General features: G+C 39.3%; 2 protein-coding genes across 4 annotated transcripts; both read right to left on the bottom strand.

The window, feature by feature from the left end:
- Nucleotides 1-120: 120 nt before the first annotated feature.
- LOC147143873 (carboxypeptidase Q-like) lies at nucleotides 121-13,331 on the bottom strand. Of its 3 annotated transcripts, none has more exons than XM_086038873.1 (12): nucleotides 13,185-13,331; nucleotides 12,912-12,982; nucleotides 12,678-12,833; nucleotides 10,863-11,072; nucleotides 10,522-10,638; nucleotides 10,036-10,243; nucleotides 9,743-9,950; nucleotides 4,726-4,837; nucleotides 4,248-4,339; nucleotides 3,410-3,505; nucleotides 3,134-3,239; nucleotides 121-613 (listed from the first exon to the last, which is right to left on the bottom strand). In XM_086038873.1, the coding sequence occupies exons 3-12, from the start codon at nucleotides 12,805-12,807 to the stop codon at nucleotides 453-455; spliced, it is 1,440 nt and encodes a 479-aa protein (XP_085894999.1). In that variant the 5' UTR covers nucleotides 12,808-12,833; nucleotides 12,912-12,982; nucleotides 13,185-13,331; the 3' UTR covers nucleotides 121-452. The 3 variants fall into 3 exon arrangements, with proteins under 3 accessions (XP_085894999.1, XP_085894996.1, XP_085894997.1); XM_086038870.1 differs by having other exon boundaries at nucleotides 12,678-12,807; XM_086038871.1 differs by lacking the exon at nucleotides 12,912-12,982 and having other exon boundaries at nucleotides 12,678-12,807; nucleotides 13,185-13,330.
- Nucleotides 13,332-14,170: 839 nt separating this feature from the next.
- Nucleotides 14,171-25,861, bottom strand: LOC147143872 (uncharacterized). Its single transcript, XM_086038932.1, has 5 exons — nucleotides 25,571-25,861; nucleotides 19,417-19,549; nucleotides 16,706-16,890; nucleotides 15,859-16,123; nucleotides 14,171-15,773 (listed from the first exon to the last, which is right to left on the bottom strand). The coding sequence occupies exons 1-5, from the start codon at nucleotides 25,631-25,633 to the stop codon at nucleotides 15,610-15,612; spliced, it is 810 nt and encodes a 269-aa protein (XP_085895058.1). The 5' UTR covers nucleotides 25,634-25,861; the 3' UTR covers nucleotides 14,171-15,609.
- Between the last annotated feature and the right edge of the window lie 581 nt (nucleotides 25,862-26,442).

Here is a 26,442-nt window from a genome sequence, read left to right as displayed (position 1 = left end):
CATTAAATTCGTCATCTTTTATCATTTTGATCATGTCATCATAGCTAATTTCACTTATCAGCACTTTCATCACACAAAATCACGAAAACAGTCAAATGGGAGCAATGACATGGTGACGAATGGCCATTCAAAGCAATGACAGTTTATTCATGATAATAAGTAAAGTATTCTTTGTAAAATCTTACAGAAGACATGTAAAATTGGTGATTAAATAAAAATCGCACTTTGTAAACACACTTGAAAGGTTAAAAAAAAATAAAAGTATAAAAACCATGAAAAAATAAAAAATTTACTTAATAAAAGCTTTCCCTCATACTTGTCATATTTTGGTCTCCTGTGCAATGTTACATGTATCGGCTAGGATTTACTGTACATGATACTCTGCTGCAATATCACCAGTGTAGAGACTCCTGACGCAGGTTCAGAGAATCCGTGTCCCCTGCTCCGAACAACTACCTAGGCAGCATGTCCTCGAGGTCTGCTACCACGTAAGCCACCACGGCCCACAAAGCCGAGCAGAGGTCCATGTCTTGCGGGTCCTGAACTGTCATGGTATCAGCTTCTGTGTGGTGGAACCAAAAATATCGACTGTCGGCCACGTGGAGGCTGGCACCTGGATGACCGGCAACACATAAAGGTGTTAGTGATGGCTGATATTTTTTAAGTCAATTCTTCATTTTTGGGAGTTTCCGCACTTTAATGTTGAAGATCATCAAACAAATGTAAATATTAGACAAAGATAACCCAAACATAACATGCCAGTTTTAAATGTTGACTTCATTTATTAAAGGGAAAACATATCCAAAGCCAAATGGCCCTGTGTGAAAAGTTCTTGCCCCATAAACCTAACAAATATTTGGTCCAAACTCAGCAGAAAAAACTGAAATTAAATGTTTTCACATCTCTGTGGAGATATTTTGGCCCATTCTTCCTTGCACAATTGATTTGATTCAGTAACACTGCAGGGTTTGCCAGGGTGAATGGCCTTTTAAGGTCATGCCACAGCATTTCAAATGGATTCAAGTCCAGCCTTTGACAAGGCCACTTCGATATCTTCATTTTGTTGTTGGTTTTTTTTTTAAGCCATTCAGAAGTTGACTTGATGGTATGCTTTGAATCATTTGTCCTGCTGCATAATGCAAGTGCACTTCAGCTTGAGGTCACAAACTCATGGCCGAACATTCTGCCTCAGGATTTTCCGGTAAAGAGCAGAATTCATAGTTCCATCAATCACAGAAAGTCGTCCAGTAACTGAAGTAGTAGTTCACCTTTCAGGGTGATGCGGGTTTTCGTTCGGATTTCGAATGTACTGTATTACAAACACAGACAGAATCAAATTGCCACATCATGCATATCCATCCATGCCACATGATGAAATGAGGTAAAGAGTGAGGGCTCTGTACAAATGGTGTTGAAACATCTGTACTCTTGTGTCCACGTTTTTGCAGTGGGACCTTCAGCCTCTCCCCAAGATACACTCACTGGCATCAGAGATAACGACTGATGATTGAAACTGCAGCTATGAACTGCATTATGCCAAGAATTCTTTATAATGTTTTGGCAATGTCAAATTAATATCACTGTATCTTTGTGGTAGTGGCACAATCAACTACCCCTTTGATTAAATGGTATAATTTGAAACATTCTGAATTTATTTGACTTGTGAGCCAGTAATCTTTAGTCAGCACTCCCTCGCACAGCTGCTTTTTAAACTCCCCTTCAGCAATGGATAAAAACCCCCATCTCACTCTGATTTTCACATTATGGCACATGTTCACAACATTATTTATTGTCAACTTGTCAACTGTATATTTCAAAGATATTTGAAACTTATGTTAAAAACAATACAAAATAGCACAGTATCAATACAGTTTGCCCAATGTGCTGGAACGCTTCACCAGGCCTCAATGCTTCACGTTGGCCTTTTGGCCTGTGGCATTTTTAAACCACTTGGGTATTTAATTTATTTGCAAACTCACTCAAAGATAGACTTGATCTGTATCATTTTTCTTGTAGTAAACAACTTGTGCTTGATTGTTGAACCTTATTCGGTAGACCACTTTTGGTCACACACCTCTTGTTACTTCAATGTTAGCCCCGTTCTCCGTTGCAAAAACACAAACGGTGTTGTAACAGTGTGGTGGAACCTCTAATCATCAAAATGATAAAAAAATAAAATTAGGAAATATTTCTGTGTAGGTAGTGAATAAATATATAAGGTTCCATTATCTTCAGGATGACTCTAAAATGCATGATAACGATGGGCAAAATGTACTGAAACACTGAACAGTTGGATATGTGAATTCAAAAATTGAGAGAAATTAACTTCACCTATAAGGGTTATTGTGTATTTCAGCTTCATGGAGAAATTTCACCCTAAAACTTAAGTGTCGCTATCTTTTTGGGGTTAGTGTTGAACTCTTGAAATAAATGTAGTTCTCCACGATATTCAAATTTATTGAGATCTACCTGAGTTTCCTCATTGAGCACCTGATGGCCGTGACAAAATCTTTTGAAATCAATAGTGTTACAGCTTTGCAGGGCACCAGACTGCCCCTAAATGGTCACACTTTGCCCCTAAAATTTTAAATGGTGTGAGTACATTTTTTATCTACTCACGCACCCACATTAGTGTGGACTCTGGATCAAAGCAGCAGATGCTTTGACATGGAGAAATAATCCCTGAATGTTTTCATTAATCATTTGAGATTTCCCCATTTTGCAGCACAGTGGTCGACTGGTTAGCACGTCCGCCTCACAGTTCAGAGGTCGTGGGTTCGATCCCGGCTCGGGCCTCCCTGTGTGGAGTTTGCATGTTCTCCCCGTGCCTGCATGGGTTTCCTCCGGGTACTCCGGTTTCCTCCCACATTCGAAAAACATGCATGGTAAGTTGACAGGACACTCTAAATTGCCCGTAGGTGTGATTGTGAGTGCGGATGTTTGTCTCTGTGTGCCCTGCGATTGGCTGGCAACCAATTCAGGGTGTCCCCCGCCTACTGCCCGAAGACAGCTGGGATAGGCTCCAGCATGCCCGCGACCCTTGTGAGGGTAAGCGGTATACAAATTGGATGGATGGATGGATTTCCCATTTCCCCATTTGGTGAGTAACATGCTGCTGATTAATTAAAGTGACCTGGTACTCCGGCCTGCATCCAAGGCGAGATGTCCGTACCCTCCCCATGCATCTCCAGTTTGGTCGTATTGAGAGGAGCTAACAGTTTCACCACCTCCTCCATCACCTGTTGGTACACACATGGACATGGCCACCTCAACTCTTCACACTACCACTAAATACAATTGGCAGAAATAAACAGAGATTCATGATTTTCATGATTTCTTGTTTTTTAATACGCAATGTTTTCTATGGTATACAGAATTGTGAAATGTGATTGTGGTGCAAATATCTTACCTTTTGTGCTGCAACACTTCCAGTGAACTGCAGAGCCACTGGGCTGAATGTCCCCATGTCGGACTCCATGACCATATCGATATTGGATAGATTCACCTGGATGGGAGAAAAAGTTGAAAGGAGAAAAACAAACAGCAGATTGACAAATGTTGAAAGATTTAAAAAGAGCACAGGCAAGTTTAAAATCAAGTAACCAAATTTCAGATAACACAAAATGGTTTGGGAAATGAGCTTCACACATTGCCGATACAAAATATTGTATATACTTGACAGTCTTAAGTACTTCGCCAACGAGTGTGCTGTGGCACATTAGTATTCCATACATAAGAGATCATTAATTAAGTGTGCTTTGGGGAATTATCCAATTTCATTTAGTCAAACAGAAAATGATTTATTTTATCCTAAGACAAATAATGTACCTTTGTCATCTAGCTATTTCAGCAATGAATGTCCAGTGACAAGCAGGAAAATTGAATGCTCTTTCAGTGAATGGCAAAAGGAACATACTGTAACTAAGCTGTGTATCCACTTTTTATGTCATTTCTGTTTGGTGGTGTGTCATGAGATTTTTTTCTAATCTAAAGTATGTGCCTTGGCTCAATAAAGGCTGGGAAACACTAGTCTAAGATACAGCCAGAGCTAATCACTAATTAAGGCAGTGTGATGATATTGTTGAATTGGATGTTGTAGTTTACATGAAGCTAGTGCAAGGGATGCCTTAACCAAACCAAATTTTTGGCGGTCGGGTCAACAAGATGCTTTACTGATTTTTATAGTTCTGATCTCTTTCATTCTGCATTGTCATTGTTTTTTATTCGGAACTGTGGATCTGTAAAACCTTATGAAGATTGTAGTACTGCTGCGCTCCAACTCCACCCTGTTCTTCACCCGTCCACAGAACTGTGCGCATGGTCCTCCTTGGACGTAAACCTGGAAATGGATGAAGTTACGCATTAAAAATAACATAACTGCGTGCTACTTTACAATAAATGCATCCTTATACGTTTAAGCAGTAATTTTACATTTAAAATAAATTTGCGTATTAACATGTTAAGATACTGGTTACTTTAAGATCTACTATTTTGCCGTACTGAACAATAATAGTGGTTAAAATCACACATAGCGAATACATCCAATAAATAAATACACTAGCACTGTAGTTTATTTCCGAGTATAGGTAACGTGAGATGATTGTCCAAGTTTTGGAAATAATGTACTGTACGTACACTACTCATTCACAGCGAGAGAACTGAATCTTAAGAAATTATTAACTCAGCTTTGTTCACATGCGTTTGTAATTGTTTGGCGTGGCTCACCAAGCTGTTTTATGAGCGACAGGGCTTCCCAGGAAATTATGGCTCCGCCCCCATCATCCATGGCACCCTGGCCCACATCCCAACTGTCCAGGTGACCACTCAATAGGACAACCTGGCGCATATACATGAACGAGATGAAATCCATGCATCCCGTTGGAAGTAAAACAGAGGTACAAACACTATTTCCAGTGATGTTATGTTGAATTCCTGTCAGCGGGAAGAGCAGGACAATGTGCGGACAAACAACAGTGTGGACCATGACCCTGAAACATTGCTTCACTTTAAGAGAAAAACCAACAAACATAGGAACGAAGACCTTGTTTCATAATCAAAAACTAAACAAACTAAACGTTGAATCTCAGAGGTCAAACAAATATATTCTTTTTCCCATCAAAAATAATGGAAACTGAAATAATTCCTTCCAGGGTTAATCTGTCGTCTTCATACAACTCTTATTAATCACACAAGCAATGTATTGTCTATCTATGAATCGGTTATCTGTTAAACTAACAACTTATCCATGTTCGGATTCTTTTCATAATGCAGTGTGTGAGTGTTACATGTGCAACATGTTTATTCTGCAGTACTGAATTGAACACCAACGCTGAAATGTTCAGCTATGAAAATTAATTGGCAATGAAAGATCCTACCCACAGCGTTATGGATGTACGCCGAACGGCCCCAACATTCTATTCCTAACATTTTTTATAATCAAAATAAAGCAAAATATTATACGCAACACTCATTATTCTCATGCAGCACAATTTGGCACAGTAAACTACCATGTCAGTAAACGACATGCACATTAGTGAACATATTGTTCAATTTACTAAAACTGAGCATTATTACCATTGTAAAGGCAGGATATCTCATATGGATTTCGTACTGGTTATCATTAAATTGCAATTGTGCAATGGTCATAATGATGTGGCCGCTTGGTGGACGTTGTCTCTTTATTATTGATGTAGTGCTTTTGTATCTACACTGACTATTGAGAGACTGGTGTGGCAGCAGACAACTAAGGGTGGTCTTAACAACCAATCAATCAAATCTTTGTGTGGGATCGCTTGATCGAGTCTTAATGTGCACTACTTGGCAACACAGGTGCTATTGACTATGTTGAGCGTTGGTTATTCGTCTGCAGCGTGGGTACCCTTCCGTCGTTCGTCATTGGCCTTTTTTCAGGGGGGGAAAAAAATAGTACCTGCCTATAGTCTGCCTCTGATTTTAAACGGGCTTCCGTCAGCGATTCTGACTGAAAACTTCAATAGCCCCCTAAATAGATGAAAGGAATTCAGAAGTCTCAGGAAAATGCCGTGCTCCATGATTGATTTATAGCCAGCCTAGTCGCACCTCTTGTGGTTGTACACAAATTTCTAGATAACGCAGGGTGGGTCTGCCAGAAGTCTGGATGGGAGAATGTGCATTGGTGAAAGTTGTGTAAGCCAAGCATGTGTCATAAAATACAGTATATATAAATACAGGCATGAACATGAGACTAGGACCCTATGAGAACAAGAGGTCATTTAAAATAGTACACCAGCTGCATATTCATATGGAATGTAAAAGGCAGTTTAAAAAATGTGGCTAATCTACGCCTTACAGAAGGCTGTAGAAAACATGAGTATAGCTGAGTGTAAAAGGTGTAAATGCTAAGTGGGGAGAAGGACAGTCAAAGCAATTGATTCTTGTTAGATAATTGACTGACTCAACCGCATGCTGTGAGTCACAACACCTCGAATCACCCACACACACATCCTTTGCTGAAACTGCAAAAGGGGAAATACACAAGCTAGAGATGATTTAATTATGTCATGTGTTTCATTTCTCTTTTTTATAACCCATATGTAACATTCTGGGCTCTATCACATCCATATAAGAGGTGCAATGTTTTTTTTTTTACTGTAAGCTTTACTGTCTCTGTACTGTAAATGATTAAAAGCTGATACACAACCGTTTAACAGTCACAGAATATTATCAACGAATCACCCATTGTGCTTTCAACTGGCATTCAATCCAGATGTATTGTTTTATGATAAGCCACGATTCAGCATGCAATATATACTTCACCAAACTCTTTATTAAGAATTAGAGGTAAGATCGGGCCTAAAAAATCCAGCCCGACCCGACCCATGGCCCGCGGGTATTAAAGCCCGACCCAGCCCGAGCCCGACCAATTAACTTGATTTGCAGGCCCGAGCCCAAAGCAAGCCCGATATTTCATATTTTTTTTGTGAGGACTCGGGAGGAGGAGGGGTGATTTATGATAACAAATTAAAGCCTGTCTTTTGTAACGAAATCTAAGTTAAACCAGACTGTATAAACATTCACAACTTTTATATTTCTGTGTCTGCAGAGGTTACATTAACCGACAATTTTCCATCATTGACAGATTTTTTTAAGAGTTGACGGGAAAATTTTAAGGTCATTTTGACGGGTTGAAAATTGGGCCATAAACCACAGCAGCAGTACGTCCTTAAGAATCTAGCGAGGCACTTTAAGATAGAGGGAGAGGTAGAGAGACAAAGAAGAACAATGACGGGTGGATAATAGACAGAGACAGGAAGGAGTTCTTTGAATTGTCATTGCAAGAGTTTAGTACAGTACGTGTTGTGATGAGGCGACTTCTGTTTTTTTGCGGACCTTAGTTTCCTTAGTTTAGTATCCACACATTGTTTTAGTATACATTTTTATAAACATATTTATTTTTTAAAAAGTCAGCGAGAGAGAAGTTCGAAATTCGGGTCGGGCCGGGCTTGGACTTGGGTTTGGGCTTAAGATCTTACCTCTATTAAGAATACATGCATAATAAATAGAAAAGCAGTTTCTGCCTTTACAAAGATAAAAGTATTCAGAGTAAGGTTATTTAGAGGTTTGGTTAGAAGCAACGTAATCTGTTTATCAAGTTGTACCTGATTTTCTCAGTGTGTAGGTATGTCATCTCAAAGGATTTGGACATAATGCTTTACAGTGCATGTTGGCTCAAGTCGTGGTATGTGATATATGATAAAAAATTAAGATGAAGCAAGGCCACATTTTAAACCTGACCAGAGACCAGATCACTTTACCTGATAGAGTAAACTTTTTTTTTTTTGAAAGCATTACATTGCTGCCATATTAATTCACCTGTAAAATTAAATCCATTCTCTTTAGTCAGCTGATTAGTTAGATTATTACAATAAAGAGAGTGACATTTTCAGCGCACTTCCTGTTCTTTAGAAATGAGAAAAAGCCATGGGAAAGTATGACGAACACAGCACAGGCAGCTTTGTGTATCACTTCATGCAGCTAGAACTGGAGTACTGTACTGTATTCATAAAAAACATAATGTCTTGAAAGAACTTTAGAAAAAGCTTTAAAGTTACCAACATTCCACTACTTGAGTAAATACGGTCAAAATCTTCTCTCTTGTAGTTTTTGAGTAATTCTACTGAAAGACAGACAGAAAAGACAAACATATCCTTGAGGTAGATAATAAATAACACGTGTGCTGGTACGTTCTCATAGGGCTGTGATTCAGAAGAAATCTACATACCCCAATTCCAGTGAGGTTGGCATATTGTGTAAAACATAAATAAAAACGGAATAAAAGGATTTGAAAATCCTTTTCAACCTATTGTGTATTCAAAAGAACACAATACAAAATAGCCCTGCGACTGGCTGGCGACCAGTTCGGGGTGTAGTCTACCTTCGCCCATTGACGGCTGGGATAGGCTCCAGCAACTCCCCGCGACCCTGTATAGGATAAGCGGTTTGGAAGATGACATGACAATACAAAATATTAAATGTTCAAAATGATCAACTTTTTTTTTTTAAACATTCATTCAACATTCACAATTTGATGCCTTTAACAAAAACTGGGATAGAGGAACGTTTACCATTGTGTTACATCACATGTACCTTTTACAAAACTCAATAAGCATTTGGGAACTTCCATCCATCCATCCATTATCTATACCGCTTCTCCTCACAAGGGTCGCGGGCGTGCAGGAGACTATCCCACCTGTCTTCGGGTAGTAGGCAGGGGACACCCTGAATTGGTTGCCAGCCAATCGCAGGGCACACAGAGACAAGCAAACATCCACACTCACAGTCACACCTAGGGGCAATTTAGAGTGTCCAATCAACCAACCATGCATGTTTTTTGAATGTGGGAGGAAACCGGAGGACCCGGAGAAAACCCACGCAGGCACGGGGAGAACATGCAAACTCCACACAGGGAGGCCGGAGCCGGGATCGACCCCACAACCTCTGAACTGTGAGGCGGTCAATACCATTTTTATCAGTACAGCATTGTAAACTGGGATTTTTGGGGAGTGTAACTCTAAATCCATTAAACACTTGGTTAATGTGTACTGATATATAATGATTTGCTCTTCTTGTTCATATACAACAAACATTCATTCCTTCATTCATTATCCATACCGCTTATCCTCACAAGGGTCGCGGGCGTGCTGGAGCCTATCCCAGCTGTCTTTGGGCAGTAGGCGGGGGACACCCTGAACCGGTTGCCAGCCAATCGCAGGGCACACAGAGACAAACATCCGCACTCACATTCACACCTAGGGGCAATTTAGACAGTCCAATCAACTTACCATGCATGTTTTTGGAATGTGGGAGGAAACCGGAGTACCCGGAGGAAACCCACGCAGGCACGGGGAGAACATGCAAACTCCACACAGGGAGGCCCGAGCCGGGATCGAACCCACGACCTCTGAACTGTGAGGCGGACGTGCTAACCAGTCGACCACCGTGCCGCCATACAACAAACAAATATACAGTATATATATAAGCCATTCTACCGATATGGTTGAAATTGCAGTATATAGTGAACCAGAAGATCTCACATAATTCCTCCCACACGTGGCCACCAAACAGAGGGAATGGATTGTTGAAGTGACATAATCATCTGAATTTAACACTCAAGTTGATTGAACATTTATAAAGCGAGAGGACTTTGCAGAAATTAAATAAACTCTGCAGACAGACAGAAGTAAAGTAGGAAAGTAGGTGTTACCTGCTCGGGATGCTGCCAGCCTTTTATCTCAGCCACCGTGTTAAAGGAGTCGGCATCTGGAAGTGTCTTGGCGGCCATTGTGAGTCTGACGGTGATCCGCTGTGCCCTCTGCGCTATACGCCACATCAGCTCAGCATCCTCAATGGTGATGCACGCCGTAGGGATGCGCTTCACACCATCCTGGTAGTCTTGCCAACCCGTGTGAGGGCTAAAGAGGTACAGGCCAAGATAGATAAAACATTTTGCTTGTTAAGAATGACATAGCACATCCATGTCTACAGGTAGATGGTCACCTATTAATTGAGAAAGGAGTGATAGATCGAATGAGCGTGGCCACAGCTCCAAATTTCGACGCCTCAGAGGCGCCAAATGCACGGTATGCCACTGTCACGCCGTAGCTGACAAATGGCTGGTTGAAGACCACAATCTTCCCTGCTGCCTCGCTGGCTCTGCGCTTCAGTTCCTCAAAAGACCCAACAACCAACACCTCCGCCTCAATGCCTTCAGATAGGGAGATGAAACAAGGGAAAATAATGCATGTTTAAAATGCTCTTAGTGTTTTATATCAAAGATCTGTCCATTTTAAGCAAGCTATTTTGCAGGGTCTCTGTGGAAAACAGGGTGATAACAGTAAGGCCATTACTGTATACCAAACATTTGTTATTAGGAGGCTGGTCAAATGTTTATTTAATCACTAATTCAAGAATGAATTAGAGCAGAAGCCACTATTCAAAAAAATGGAGAAATCAAAATCACTTTCAAAATGAAGTGTGGCTGACCTTCAGGTGGTGTCCCTACACTGCTCCCCAGACCCAGTATAGCCAGATTCTTGGTCCTTGGCAATGTCATCACTGCACTCTCCTTTCCTCTAACCCAGTGTGGGATTTTTACTGGTTCTGGTGAAAAAGACCCAAAGACAGACACAAAAAAACATTTAGATTCTTCATTTGCAGACAACGAGACACAAGATGATGATACAGGAAAGCAACCTTTCTCCTAAGTCCTATGTAACACGTAGAACTTCTCACAAAGCAGAACATTTAAAAAGACCGCAAAGATGGCTGCCTACAGGTTTGTGATGTTCATGCAATCGGATGAACATTAACATAGGATTACTCACCCAGATGTACGTCCAAACCATCCTGCATCATAGCTTTGTACATATATTTGATAGCCATCTCCAGGTTGAGCGAGCCACTGATGCGGTTCCCGATGGTGTCGGTAAAGTCGGCGAGGTGTCTGTATGAGCGGTTCCGCGCAGCTCCGAACACGGCCAGTTCGATGATCCGTTTGGCTACATCCGCGTAGCCTGCAACCTCTACTGCCACGTCTTGAGGTCGCACATTAGTAAACACAACAATTGTAGGTTTAAACCGTCAATTGTGATTCCCTTAAAGCACAGGTGTTGAAAAATTAAAATTAAATTAAATTACACAAATTAAAGACCCGGGGGCTAGATCCGGCCTGCCACATCATTTTATGTGGCCCACTAAAACAAATTATGTGCTCCTATTTCATGTTTTTTCGAGAAAATCTGAACCAAGATTGCAAACTGCTTCCACATTGAGATGTATTTCAAGTGTATTTGTTATCAGTACATACTGTACAATAGTTAATAAAAAAAATATTTTCCTTGACTTTAGATTTCAAAACTAGTTATAGTAATCAATTTCTTGTACAAATGTAATAATACCGTATAATGAAGCAGTTATCCATTTATTTGGCTTCACAGTCATAACTCAGTTGAAAACCGGAACTGGGTCAATATCACTATAAAGTGCCTTTATTGGCCTCTCCAGAATCACTTACTCGTTATAAAAATGTAGCACGATAATGTACTTTGAGGTCTTTTTATAATGTAAGTGGCCAAAAATTTGCACACATATCAGTTTATTGATAAATCTTATTTGTTTCCTTCATTTTATAACATTCATTTTAATGAATGCACTTTACATGATTTTTGGAAGTCCCACACATGCTAACTACAAGTCATTTTGATCATGTAAATTCTATTTTCACTATTATAGTGAATAATTAGCATGTGTCCCAGAAATTGCGGTACACCTTTTAAACCTGGAAAAAGAACCCGTCTGATGTTTTCAGTGACATTACGATCAGAACAATATTTGTCTTTCTTCGAGTGGAGGCGAAATAGTCGACAGTTCCAAAAATAAATATTTACACTTATTATTTGTGATAACAAACAATGCGTGTAGTTGGATGTTGTTAACTCATTCACTGCCATTGACAAATGTATTCGTCTTTTCACAGTCCAGCCACTTAATCCCAGGAATTTTGTTTCCAATTTTTTCAAACATTAGGGTAGAAGAGGGTCTGAAAATGTCTGGCAGTGAATGAGTTAAGCTTAACATGGCCATTTTGTCATAGCGAAATAGCAATTGATATATCAAGCATGAAATGAAACAACCAAATAAAACTCTTGTCATCTGCCTTCTTCTGAGAATTTACCTGTGAGCAAGACATGTTGTCTAGTCTATGTTTGGTGATGTACCCGTGTGCAATTTACACACGGAATAGTGTAAGAAGTCCTACCTCCACAAGTGAAAAGTGTTTATTGGGTGCAAACTTTTTCACCCACAATCTGCGCTGTGCTATCAAAAGAGTTTTGCCAATTAACATTGGCCCAAAAGTACATGGGATGTGCAGTTGCTTACTTGCTTGGCCATAAAACGGGCTAATTTCAGCGAGACACAAAATCGAGTGGGTAAATTGTCCTGCAGTTTTTTTTTCGTTTTGTTTAGTTTTTTATCCTTAGGGTATTTTGATGAAAGCTTACCATAGACATGTTATTTAGACACCCGGGTGATGTTTGAAACTAGGGAATGGGGGGACATCATGATTTTCCATCTTTAAAATGAACTACCATGAGCATGCATCATTAAATAGATAACTTTTAAAGGGGTGTTTGTGTTACCTTTCCGAGCAGTACTGTTGAATTCATATCTGACAATTGTTGAGCTTTGGGGTCGCCCATCCAGGAATTTCAGCATGAAAATTCCCACCAGGATGGAGAAGAGGAGAGATAATTTACCAGCCCGTGTCATCTGAGGAAAGACAGTTTGCCACAATGCTATATTAACGATCAAAATAAAATATGTGCATGATGTGATTTGTTCGAAATGGGGAAAAAAAACTAAGACGTTCTTACTTCGCTTGATATGGAGACTTATGTCAGTAAGAGGAACGAATTGCTCTGACTGACAATAAGTTTCACTTTCACTGAGAACACAAAACACAATTTTTAAAGCAACGACTAAATAACACGTTATTAATTCAAATAATCAGATAAATCAAGATTTTGTAATGATGCAACTATGCAAGTCTACGTCAGATGGAGGACGGCGATGTAACAACCCGGCAAATTTACAGATTGACAAATGCGATCATGTTTGATTTTAAAACTGAGTGAAAGAACACAAACCTTGTAGGCCAGGATAGCAAATATGTTGCTTGAGTTTTGGGGGCTGTCTCCCTCTTCCAAGTGGCCCCAAAGATGAAAGAATGGATGTCAACAACCGGAGAAAGTATTCCCGTGTTTTAGCTCGCCTCACGATTCCTAACTTCCTTTCGGGACACTTCCAGAATAAAAGCTTTATGAACCCTCCGCAGTAAAACGTTTCGCAAATAATGAAATAAATAAGTTCTAACGACAAATATAATATTCCATAATACTCCAAATAATCAGGAAATAATGTTTTATACTGTATGAACCAATGAGGTGTAAAGATTGTTTTTGTTTGAGGGCGCAGCAATATTTCAAAGTAGCTACGTGCTTGTATGTGTACCACTCAACAAACTTTTACTATTACTGCCTAAAATGGGTTGTTCTTAGAGTGACTTTTACGTGCTCTTCCAAAAATTTACTTTTTTATAGGCATTTAATTCCGTGTCAATTAATCAACACTTTGTGAAAGCCAAGCTTTGTTAATATGCAAAAAAAATAAAAAATAACAGGTATGTAAAATTAGATTTTCTCAGATTTTTTTTATTAAATGTATTCAAGAAAATTGCAGAAATCTGGTTTACTAACAATTAACTGAACAAGCATATAGTAAAACATACATTTGAAATAATGTGATCAATAGGAACAAAGACACACAAAAAAGTACTGTACATTTTACATAGACATTGATTATAGTCTAAAATAATATAAATTAATACATATGTGACGGTATCATCACAACATAGTAGACAATCCCAAATGAAATTTGCAAGAGCTAAATTGTTACTTTGATCCACACAGCACCTGTGTTTCCATTTCGAGTTTTATGTGGGGTCTTTTTACCCTTAGTTTAAAGAAAAGAACAATTATCAATGGGGTTCTTATATCTTTTTGAAGAACTGCTCTTTCAGCTCCATCATCTGGCATCCTTATGGTCTCGATGAAAGCAGTAAATCAACAGAGGGTGAACGTTCACAACATTCTGTTTATTCCAGCCATGAAATGTCAGTCGTATACCAGAGTTCTGCAGGAAATCTGAGAAATGCATGGGAGCATAGTCTTCTGCAAAACAGCAACAGAAATTTCATAAACATTTTTTAATCACTGACAAAAAGATGGGAGGTATTGCATGTTGTTGAAAGGAAATGAGTTTTAATTCTAGCAAAACTGCAGCTGCAGAACCTTTGGTAAAAATATGGTAATATTTCCATTTGAGAGCCTTTTTTAGAGGTCCAACTATGAGGCAACTTTTGAAAGCACAAAGTCTAACAAAAGAACTGCTTCAAAAAAAAACTTTCCCTCAATCCACAAAGCAAACAAAAATGCTTTGACATACAATTAGCACCAGAGGAAATGCTAAAACATATATAGATAAAACAGAAGACCTACAAAGCACTGCATTATTACACTGGAAAACTGAAGTGGTCATTTTAGTAGCCTGTTTTAGTGAAAAACCTTATTGCGCAGAAAGGCTCTCAATGCTGTCACCAGTCAAGCCTGTTATTATAGCTGCATACAGTTGGCAATTGCAATGGAATGTGGTTTGGCTTTGCCGGCTGCACTCAGTCATCACAGAAAATAGTCCTGTAAATATTAAGATTGTTCAATGCAAAGTCAACATATTGTGTGTGCAAAGGCATACAATATATAGACTGCAAATGTTTTCTTTAAAATGGCTTTTGGGTCAAAATATAAAATACGCAAACAAGCTACAATTCCAAAGACAACAAAGAGAACATGATACTTGATTCGTTACAATATAAGATTTATGAGAAAAACAAAGTTATGTACCTGCAGAGGAACCCAATCTCACGTACCAATACTGGACAGAATATGGAATAACATATTCACTAGTCATGTCAACAAAAACATTCGTACAGTCAGCAAAAAGCGCTAAATGAAATGTAACAACACATGAAATCTGACCTCGACCAAAAAAGGAGAAAAGCGATTAACGTTCGTTTCTTTGGACTACTAGTACCATTTTATAACATCATTCAAAACACAACAAAGGTGTCTTAGTTTTTTTTTTTTGTTTCGGTCAACTTCCTCGTTTTTTTTTTAGCCCAGCTGACACCATTGTGAGTCCAACTTAGATAGGCAGTGTGGGTTTAAGGCACAGTGTTGAATAGACTTTCCTTGAATAGAATGGCTGCGATCCTATGATACTCTAGAGACATTTCCACTCCTTTCCCAGATTGGAATGATATGAATGCATTTGAATTCTCCCATTCTGTGTTAGAATTGCGCAAACTAAAGACAGAGACGTGAAAAGATAGCAGACGGTAGAGACGAGCAGGGGAGGTTTGCTGCTGATGAAAATCTGAAAATGAAGCCGATGTTGAGCCGCTCTCAGTCCAAACTGGCAAGTGATGATATCTATTCACAGTCTCTATTGGTCTGTTCAGGCGTAAAACTCCTTGGTTGGTGCTTTTTGGTAAGCTGTTGTGGAAAGTTTGGTGTCCCCCAGGTCGTAGCTGCCTTCATCCTTCTTCTTCATGCGGTAGGCCAGGAGGACAAGGAGGAAGATGGCACAAAGCAAGCCGACCACCACACAGGCTATCACCGCTGGAAGGGCAGAAAGAACCGTGATTGGAAAGTTGTATTTTGTCCATGTTTGCTTAAGAGTAATTGCAAGTAAATGGACGCTTACCTGCCAGAACCTCCGTTCGCTCCCACATGCTCTCGGATGTCACATCATCAGGGGAGTCAAAAACTCTACTGCCTCGACCCACGAGAATGTCGTTTGTTAGAACATCGCTTGTGTCTTCATCGCCACCATCTTTGGTGGCGGAGGAGTTGTCCCACCTATCCAGGCTGTTGTCTTCGTCGGCTTCTTTGGTGTCCTCGCCCATGGAGGTGGAGCTGGGACTGGGGGCATGTGTGAACCAGTCAGCTGTTGGGTCGTTACCTGCCACCTAAAAGGAACAAGCAGACATTACAAATGGGTGTAGAAAGCAGGAAAGGACAAACTTCAGTGCTCTAGGGACACATATGATTTTTAAAATGGACAGATGGGCCAGGTCATTCGAAGATAATGTTCATTAAAAAAAAGTTTAAGTAGGTAAATGTGTATTTTAAATATTAAACATAGTCAAATGTATTGATAAAATAACATTTTTGATTTTCTAATTAAGATTAATTAGCAAATGTATTAAAAGCTACACAAAGTAGTAAACTGTGTACATTTGTGTTCAATTAGTAGTTTCAGGTTTTATTTTAAAAAATCAATTAATCAGGTAAATGAATTAAAAACAATACATACACAATATTAATTCATATAAAATAACGCAAAGACAAACATTAAATGCATTGTATATTTATTGCTTAGCTGTTTTATTTTATAAATCAATTAACCAATTGCTTATTACAGAGGGAAAACAATCAGCTAAATTCATGCAACAAATCACAGGGGATTCGATCATGTTATGTCGATTAAAGAACGTCGTAGGCCGTATGGGGCCATACAGCACCAGCATAAGTATGTACTGTGTTTTTACCTCCTCGTCCTTGGTGTCCACACTGACTGCTTTTGTCTCACTGTCCATCACTGTGTTCGGTGGATCGCGGTGGTCAGCTGCTTTGGTCGGTTGATCTTGAGGAGAGTCTGCCGTTGGAAGCAATTCTTCGCTCTTGTTCAAGCCGACAAACGTGGTGAGGATCGCTGTCTCCTTCTCCTCATTGTCTGTCAACAACAGATTTAGGGTATGAGTCACTGTTCACGAGTTTGACCTTTTGTCTCCACATGCAACACCACATTATTTGTTATTTTAAAAATGCTTTAGTGATCAATATAAAAGGTGCATTTCAATAAATTTTAATACTGTAGTAAATTAAATCTATTTTGCCAGCTAAATTAAAAAGAGGGAACTTCATTATACAGATTGATTTAAAGACATGAAAATACATTTCAGAGGGCCAATTCCAAAGTCATTTCAATATTAAATATTTTTTATGTTTCCTCTGCAATATTCATTCGCTTTTCTTTCGTTGTAAGTTTTAATCATTAAAATTATTAGCAATTTTTTTTTTTACTATGTCTGGAGTAAATCCATACAATATATGAATTTCATTTTATGAATTGAAGGACTTCATTTCCATGATGGTCTAATTTATTGTATTACATGTACAGTATATAGTGAAACCTCAAAATGTTTGTGCCACAATGGTTGCACAATTTGGTAGACCACATTGGGAAAAACACACCTTAAACGTTGACCACAAATGTGGCGGTGGTCAGCTAATTGCAACAGACTTCAGACACCCATCACAGCGCATTTGTTCAGAAGGAATCTAAAGAATTAACTGTGCACATGTATTTATCATTTTATTTTGGGGTTAGCGTAAAGAAATGGTGCCATACAACGACAAAAGTACAGTATAATTGATGTGTGCAAAGTCAGATCCCTTTAAGGCTGAGTGAGAGAGTGGGTGGGGTATGAAGCAACCAGGAGTGGAGGAGTGTGTGCTGATTAGCAACATGCTAATGACCATTAGTATTGATTCAATTCAGTTGCTTGTGTGGAATTGATAATTGATGGGATTGATTGGAGTTGATTAATTGGTGACTGATTGCGTCTTGAAATAAAAAGGAGTGCTGAAATTGGCCGTAATCAGCAGAGGCACTGTTGATTAGTACCAACTAGTTTTGCAGCCTGAAGGAACATGACGTCAGCTATAGGAAGTTGAGGTACAGTACATCTACAAAGATGCTCACTGGGCAACATTATAAGGAAATTAAGCTAATGAAAAATAACCGATTCATTGTTTTTTATGATGATCATTAATGATTAGAAAGGCCTTTTTTTTTCAATTACAATCATATTTGTGCTAAAGATGAATCATTATGAATAAAAGGTTAAATATGTATTTTGCATTTACTGGCTTCTAAGAAAAACTTGTCTACATCACTTTGGGACACACATCAATAACACCCACAACTGTCTGAACATACAAGCTTTCATCTGACGTGTGAACAAGTCAAATATATTATTTTTAGCACATGTGCTTACCGGTTTAGGTAAAAAAAGGCCACACCTGAGAAATAGATCATCTACTCACACAAACACACCCATTTGATGATGAACACTTGATACACATTAAACGTTCTTTCCTGAACAAATAACCCCAAAACAAAAAGTTGGGAAACGAAACACAACTGTGTTTTGTAGTTTACAGCATCTTATTCTGTATCTGTTGCCATTCACTCAAATTTTTGTTAGCCACCCAAGGTGCTGATAATCAGATCATGTGGAGGAACGTTAACTGTAGCATTGCGTCCAGATTCCGCAATTGTGTGTGCACGTTGCTGAAGCTCGCAATCAATGTTCCTTCTAATTTCCATGTGTCTGAGCATTCACACAAGTTCCCTGAGCATTCCTTGGACCATGGTGAGCAACGCCAGCACACGGTATCACAACCAGTATCCCGCCTATGTCTCATAAATAATGCAAAACATGCCATTTAATAAAGCACTAACATATCTAGTCACCTGGCCTCTGAAATGCGAGGGAGCGCCTCATTTGAGTGGCTTGTAAACTGCGCTCATGTTTGGACTTCCTGAATGGAGCGGCCGGCGTGTCGCCTGCAGCATCTCGTGTGTTTGTGTAACTGTGAGCTTCAAACTATAGTAGAACAGCTGAGTGCGCGCCCTCGGTCACGCTACTGAAACTTTAAGCGAAGTGGGAATAGTGTGGTGTCCTGTTTGTAGATTAAACTGGGGAGGAATTGAAGGAATGACTGTAGAAATGCGATGTGTGTGTGTGTGTGTGTGTGTGTGTGTGTGTGTGTGTGTGTAGTGTGCGACAGCGTCACCGTGTGCGGTGAGAGGGTGAGAGCAGTGCGCAATTGCGCACACGCGCAACGTAGAGGGAACATTGCTCCCTACCCTTTGTTACAAATTGTAAAATCGTATTGCTTCTTCCTTGTTACTGATAAGACGTTGATCATCTTATCCACTAATGTGCACCAATCACGAGGAGCAACAGAAGAATAAAATGTAACTCAGTTGCAGTACGCATCCCACAAAATGTTTGTGCCTTTCAAATTGGGCAACCTTTCAAAGAGAAGTAAACAGGTGGTGTACAACTGAAACACTGCAATAACCAGGGAAAAATCTACCAATGCAGATTTGCAGACTTTTGTTCTTTTATGTTTTGTTTTTTTAAATCCACCTGAAGAAGTGACTCAAAAGCAAGCCCAGTCTCCTTACCATAGTCTCCGGATCCAGATCCTGAGCCAAAGTCGTCTCCATCTTCATCATCTATCGGGAGGTTACCTGATGTTTGACCCTCGATGTAAAGGTCATCCCCCAAGAATGCGTGCGACTGGGAAGAGACCAGCATCTGAGAGGAAAACAGAATGATAGGTGAACAAACAGTGTCATTACTCATTACGTGAGAACTACAAACAAAATGAAAAATAAAGAAGGAAAAGTCACATCCTACAGTAGTTGACCTTTGACTTCTGTGTCAATAAAGTGATACCATATTGAGGCAAGTAAATGGAGGCGATAGCTTGTTTGAAGTACTGCATAGTTTCAATCCACATGCTGCTCCAGTGATTTGCAACAGGACTGATAACTGCTAAATCTGTTGCCATCTCAAGCATCACAGGAAGTCGAGGAGACAGGGCCCTTGTTTGGTTACTTGCAAAAATGCGACATTTATTCGCTTGTTGTTGGCAGCGTTACCTTGGCAGAATGCGGCATGATAATAAGCCTGAGATTCAGCACGATGCGCACAACCACACACACAGATGAATGTGGCCCATTGAGACGTGAAGTATGCATGTCTGGTATGCATGCTATGCTTCCACTAACACAGGTGCGAACACGGATGGATCCCGACAGAAGAAAGGGAAGGGAACTTCTTAAGAAACAGGTGCGGAAAACAACAAACGCGGCCATAAATGTTGCTCTGTTTCAGAGCGCAGCAATTTATTGCATTATACAAAGAAAATGCGTATGGTCATATTGCGGGGTAATAAGTCACACCAAAGATCCTCGGTTTACAAAAGACAAGTTAATGGTTAGTGAAACGTTGGAAGAGGCATTTATGAAACAGGTAAATACAAAAAAAAAAAAGAATATAATTGAATTTACACACAAACAGTTACGCCTACTTTGCTTAGAGATAGAGATTTCAACCTAAATCATACAACATTTTTCCCCACAAGAAACAGTGACAGTAGGGCTGCACAATATATTGAAAAAAATATTGTGATAATGGCATATGCAAAATGCATATCGCAAAGACATGCAATCATTTTTTTCTTATGGAATTGTGTGCTTTTACCTGAATTCGACCAGTCAGACGCAGACTTAAAATATACATTGCCTCCAAATAGTTGGACATTAACTAAGGGAATTACAATTAATTAGCTAAGAATACATTGAGTTTGCTTATTTTTCCGCATGAGGAAAATGTACTTCTTACATTGGATAATAAAAATGTACTTTCTTTAGGTACATGTTAAATATCGCAATAATATCGGTGTCATAGGACGCGTTTATTTTTCGTTTGCTTAAAAACCTCTCGTTACGTTCCAAATCATTATAATCAATCAATATAATCAAATACAACCTCCAAATGTTGCAAATTCAACAAATGACTATTTTCAGTTCTTTAGAACCTATAAAATGTGTTGAAATACCGCTGTGCATAATAATTTGGAACAGTGTATTTTATCAAAATCCATTTTTATGTTTGAAAAAAAAAAATTGTTATATTTGAGAAGTTTGTTTAAAAACATTCAAATCATTCTCTAACAGCTGATCACTTGAAAATTATTAAGTCCCATTTGCATAGAGTCGACTATAAACATTGGAGAACAACAATTTGCATAATCTGGAATGCGGTGTATATATCCATTTCAGCATTCAAATATATCATTATGATAATATACATATATACATTGGTTTAAATATATATAGAGGAGGACCAATATTGTTTGAGCTGTTGATTTGACGCTTCAATCATTTTTGAGTATTTGCAGTACCGTACCAGAAAGGAAAGCGGTATGGCTATCTTTTAGCAAACTCACACAAGGACCACTAAAGGAGCGGAGAGGCTCCTCTGTGCAGCAAAACAAAGTTAATACAACAGTTACATACTGACAGGTAGCACGTGGCTGCCAAAATTCATTTGTGGCGGTCAGCCACAGGTAAATGTACAATATGAGTGGGAAACACAGTGACTGGCTCAAACGTCTTATTTTGCAGAGCCAATCAAATTAAGACATTGCAACCGATTCAAAAAGGTGCATAAAACATAAAATATCTGCCGATCCGATATAGCCAATCAGAACGGTGTAAGTTGTAGTGGGAATTTAAAACATGCCACTTGCACAGAAATCAGGCGAATGTACCACTATACCATCACTGTTCACTAACAAACTGGCCAACAGCATATATAACAATAACATATTTTTGAAATTAGCTTCAAAAATTTACTTTTTTTTTTTTTTTTTTTTTTTTGCAAATCAGGTTTTTGATTATATTATTATTATGAAAACCTGATGTGCTACAAACAAAGCAAGGACAGATTTGGAATGAGTAAACAGTAATCGTAATTCCTCTATAAAAGTTTACTTGCATCTCTGATTTTAAAAAAAAATGTAGTCAAAATTTGTTGACCAGCGCTATCAATCCATCAGCTATAAAAACTTTACCTCTTAAAATGTATGTAGTGTCATAAAAAATTGAGGTGACATTTGAGGTAGCGGAACAAATGGCTCGAAAACATGTTGATTTAACCAAAAAGTAAACAGCCTCTAGTCTTTCAATTTTTTGGGGGGGGGGGGGGGGGGGAGGGAACAAAGCAGCTCACATGAGTGTCTACTTAACAGACTCTCTGGTGTGGAGGGAACATTTAAACCGTGGTGAAAGAAAGCAGGATTCCCTTTTATGGCGATAGAAGCTCACCTTCCTGTGACCTCAGGTGCTTTCATCTGCTGAACAGCAAAAACCTGCCTACCAGCTTCTAAAATATCACACGCTATACATAAATATCACATCAACTAGATGGCAACGGGACACCAGCGTAGACCTACTGTGAGGTTGTGAGCTAAAAGGCAACAGAAGAAAACCACCAACAAAATAAAATACATTTCACTACCACGCTCCCGTGCCAGAGAGTCTCTATAATGCATGTTTACATGAAAATCAGACATCTGGAAAACATACATGGCGTCTCTCACATACACACAGACAGTACAGTATATATATGCATCTGGTAGCCTGGTGCTCAGTCATGATGAGAGCTTGCTGTAAATAGCCCTGTCACAGCAGTAAAACAAGTAAGCAGCCGACGAAGACATGTGTGATTGGCTCGTGAAAATGCATTATTACTGCTTGTTATAAATATTTTTAATACCACTTGGGCTTACAGTTATTACAGGAAAATATTTTTCACATTGGCTGAAAGTAAATAATAATGACAGACGCATGGTAGCATGGTTGTGTAACCACCTGTGCACAGCAGGGCAGCAGCCTCAAACGCTGTGTAGTGTACAGTCTGTCTACTAGGGGTGAAACAAAAATAAATAAATACAATTTGAATTGGTAAATCGGTTTTCATTTAAATATGAGTGCAGTGAATCGAACCAAATCGTTCCACTTTGAAATATATCGAGATACGTATCGAATTGTCTGTTATTGGAGAGAGATAGTATGTCTTCCAAGGAAATGCCACATCTACAGTACCACACAGACAAGTCCATTCATGTTGTAAAAGGACAACTAGAAACATTGCATCATAGCTTCTCAAACAAAGCCAACCATATTGATTCTAATCGTAATCCCACTGAATGGAACCGAATGGAGTTTAAAATAAACCGCCCTTGAAATCGTATCGCACCGCACGCATCAAATCGTCTTTTATTTGAGAAATGAACACCACTAGTGTCTACATATTTGCTACAATGCAACCTTTGACTAGTTTGAAATGACACGGGCAAATTTAATGAACGATGGCTTTTTTTTTTTTGCCAATATCATACACTGCTCTTCGACTGCACCGGTTCTGATTGCCTCGGTTTGGTGAGTTTCAGTTTTCTCCTTTAGGGAGAGAAATGCCGGATTTTCTGCTAATCATAATGGGTGAAGATTTTACAGTGTTATAAGATGTAAAAACATGATGCATTTAGTCACAAGAAAATTGCAATACAAAAGGAAACCGTGCTACTTTCCGAGTGAATTGCATTTTGCCAGTCAATCATAAAGCTGTGAATGGTTTTAAATAGAGACTTGAAGTCAGCTGGAATAGGCGCCAGCACAACTGATAAAATGAATGGATGGACTCTTGTAGAGGATAAACGTTTTTTTAATTTGCGCACTTTAGTGCCTCTACGCGTTTCTTTGACATCATTTAAGCAACACCAATCGTAGCCAAACTAGATGTACAATGCACCCCTTAGTTTGGGCGTTCTACAACTGCTTACTGTATAGAGGATGTAACGTTAAAGTCAAGTCCCAACAATAAGGTCACCAAATTAAATGTGTTTAGAATGGCATAAAATGTAAGGGAAAAATCATTAACGACAGAGGGGCCTTTACATGTCCATACTGAGACCTGAAGTACTTGTTTGAAAAATATGTAACCAAAATAAAACTATGACCTTCTTTTTGCGCGCAGACAATATTTGCGGTGGTGGAGACAGCGGATAGAAGACTATGAACGTTATGTCCATCCATCTATCCATCCATCCATTTTCTAGACTGCTTGACCTCATTAGGTTAGCTTATCCAGCTGACTTTGGTTGAGATGACAGGCCACATCTAGACAAACAACTAATCACCGCTGGACAAATGAGTCTTCTAATAACCTAACATGCATGTTTTTGGTATGTGTGAGGAAGCCGGAGTATATACATGTAGAGGAAACCCATTCAAGCATGGTGAGAATATGCCATGACCCAAATTCGAACTCCCAGCCTCAGAAGTGTGAGGCAGATGCGCTAACCACTAGGTCACTATGTTGCATTTCTGATGTTCCTTTTTTATTGTTCTTGCTTTGGTGGGAAATGAAAGTAAACTTGCCTTGCCTTAAAGGATGTGCAGTACACTTCACATAGGATGGGCAAATAGGCTAGAGTAGAGATTCAAACAAAATTCTTGATAACTGTGAGGCAGAGAGCTAACCACTAGGCACTGCGCTGCCCTGAATGCAATGCGTAAAGCCCAATAAAACAATGGACGCAGGTGTCCTAGTACGTCTCCCGAATTCTGTATGTCCCACGCGGCTCCGATCTTGCCTGGACTAGCCCAGAGGGACTCATGGTGAGTCATCCATCCAGAAAATGACACAAAAAAAACAGCTCACATCCTGTCACGAGCAGACATTCATCATTCACATGAGCAGCATTGCTGGTTGACTAACCAGTAATTCTACAGCCACACACTTGCCAGCAGAGACAGTTTGCATTTACGCCATGACGCCCAGAAATTTTAAGACTGGGTTCTCGGGAAGTGAGGGGACGCAAAGCTCCGACTCAAGCCTGTTTGGCAGCGATCAGATTTATTTCTAAGACCGTGCTTTCACGTTTAAAACCTGCAGGGCCTTCTATGTACTGTAGGTGGGGAAACTTCATAAACTCTCTCTGGAGCGAGTCTCAGGTTTCAGCTGGCTTGCTTTCACAATACACAGTCCACGATTCATAAATATCACGCTTATTGAAAAATGTAACTTGGTTCCATTGTGCTTTAGCTGACTTCTATAAACAGGATCTTTTGGTCCCTGCTGGGAAAAAAAAAGAAAGCCGTTTCCAGGTGTTTTCCAGTTTTACTATACACATTCACACACACGCACGCGCACACAAACATATACAGGGGGAAACAGGTTGGGTTTTTTGTTGGCGAGGAAGGAAAAAATGGCCTTAGGCAGCATGTGGACTAAACTTGATTAAATTTAAAGCTTAATCCAACATGTGGGAGTGAGAAAGTAGTGGTCGCGGTTTGGGGGAAAAAAAAAAGTCAAAAGTAGAAAACAGACTGGTCCTGTGTGAACTTGACACCATCTAGCCACCTACACATGGACTGTGAGAAGGCTATAGCTGGATATTAGTCGGCCAAACAACACAGCTTTATCTAAATATTTACATGTACAGGCAGGCATTGCCTGATTTTCGTCAGAGTAGACAAAAAAGATAAGGTAAAGAATAAACATAGGAAAATGGTGATAGATAGATAGATAGATAGATAGATAGATAGATAGATAGATAGATAGATAGATAGATAGATAGATAGATAGATAGATAGATAGATAGATAGATAGATAGATAGATAGATAGATAGATAGATAAACAATTTAACATAAGTTCAAAATAAGGTAAAATTCAGTGTCAAGTAAAAGCCAAAACGTACTTACTTTATCACTTATGAATCCAGGGACTAGTAGCCCGACGAGGAACAACAACCACAGAGACCACATCTCTATTTTCAGCGAGACGGCGGTAACTGAAGAAAGTAAAAAAAAGTGGCAAAATGGAAATGTATGCGTTCAAATCAAGTTAATCCTTTACAATCTATCGGAGTCGCGTTTTAGTCGGTATTTTTTTCGACAATCCTAATAAATCTCTGCTTTACAGCGTGCCGCAGCTGGACGAATCGAGGTGTGGAGTCGCTCGCTCAAGTCTGGAAAAGTTGTTTGGTCTGGCAAGGAATCGTGACGCCGCGGTGATGTCACGACGTCATTGCGTCACCTGAAGCGGAAGTTAGGGGCGTGTCCCATTGCGTGGGGATCGATTTACAGGGAAGCAAGACTAAAACGTGAGTTATGCCTAAAGGCAATACTATAGACATTGATTTGTATCATTTGTGTCAGTACACTCGCTTATAGTTAATAAATCTAACTGCGATATATTTGTTGGCATCCATCTCTCGTGTCAACCGCATGCAACACGAGCGTCCCAAAATGGGTGAAAATGATTCATTTCAGTTAACATTGAATTTGCTCGTATATTTTTGAATCGTTGCAACAGTTAAATCTTGTTTCAGTAGTTGTGTATTAAGTGCAATACACACTTAATAACGAGCCGTTTTAATAAATAATTCATTTTATTACCCATAAAATATACAGTGATCTCAGTACTGAAATAATTCATTGCAACTTTGACTTCACAGTTCTTTTTTTATATGTACATTGCATCCCATCTGAAGAAAACTTTTATTCATAGGGAATCCACAAAATGCACATATTTCCAGTTCGATTCAAACTCTTCAACAAAGTAAAGCAGGAAT

This window comes from Filicampus tigris, chromosome 8 (genome assembly GCF_054856515.1).
Source record: "Filicampus tigris isolate MCC_2025a chromosome 8, RoL_Ftig_1.0, whole genome shotgun sequence".
Taxonomy (NCBI): Eukaryota; Metazoa; Chordata; class Actinopteri; order Syngnathiformes; family Syngnathidae; genus Filicampus; species Filicampus tigris.
This window is presented reverse-complemented; position numbering and strand designations above follow the sequence as displayed.

Excerpts from the sequence above, each read along its gene's own strand:
- LOC147143873 (XM_086038873.1), bottom strand. The coding sequence starts at position 12,807 with ATGACACGGGCTGGTAAATTATCTCTCCTCTTCTCCATCCTGGTGGGA. Across the intron at positions 4,340-4,725 it reads GTCGCTCATAAAACAGCTTG|GTTTACGTCCAAGGAGGACC; the intron begins GTGAGCCACGCC and ends ATCCATTTCCAG. Across the intron at positions 3,506-4,247 it reads AGTACTACAATCTTCATAAG|GTGAATCTATCCAATATCGA; the intron begins GTTTTACAGATC and ends TCTCCCATCCAG.
- LOC147143872 (XM_086038932.1), bottom strand. The coding sequence starts at position 25,633 with ATGTGGTCTCTGTGGTTGTTGTTCCTCGTCGGGCTACTAGTCCCTGGA. Across the intron at positions 16,891-19,416 it reads ATCTGGATCCGGAGACTATG|ACAATGAGGAGAAGGAGACA; the intron begins GTAAGGAGACTG and ends TGTTGTTGACAG. Across the intron at positions 15,774-15,858 it reads GCGAACGGAGGTTCTGGCAG|CGGTGATAGCCTGTGTGGTG; the intron begins GTAAGCGTCCAT and ends CTGCCCTTCCAG.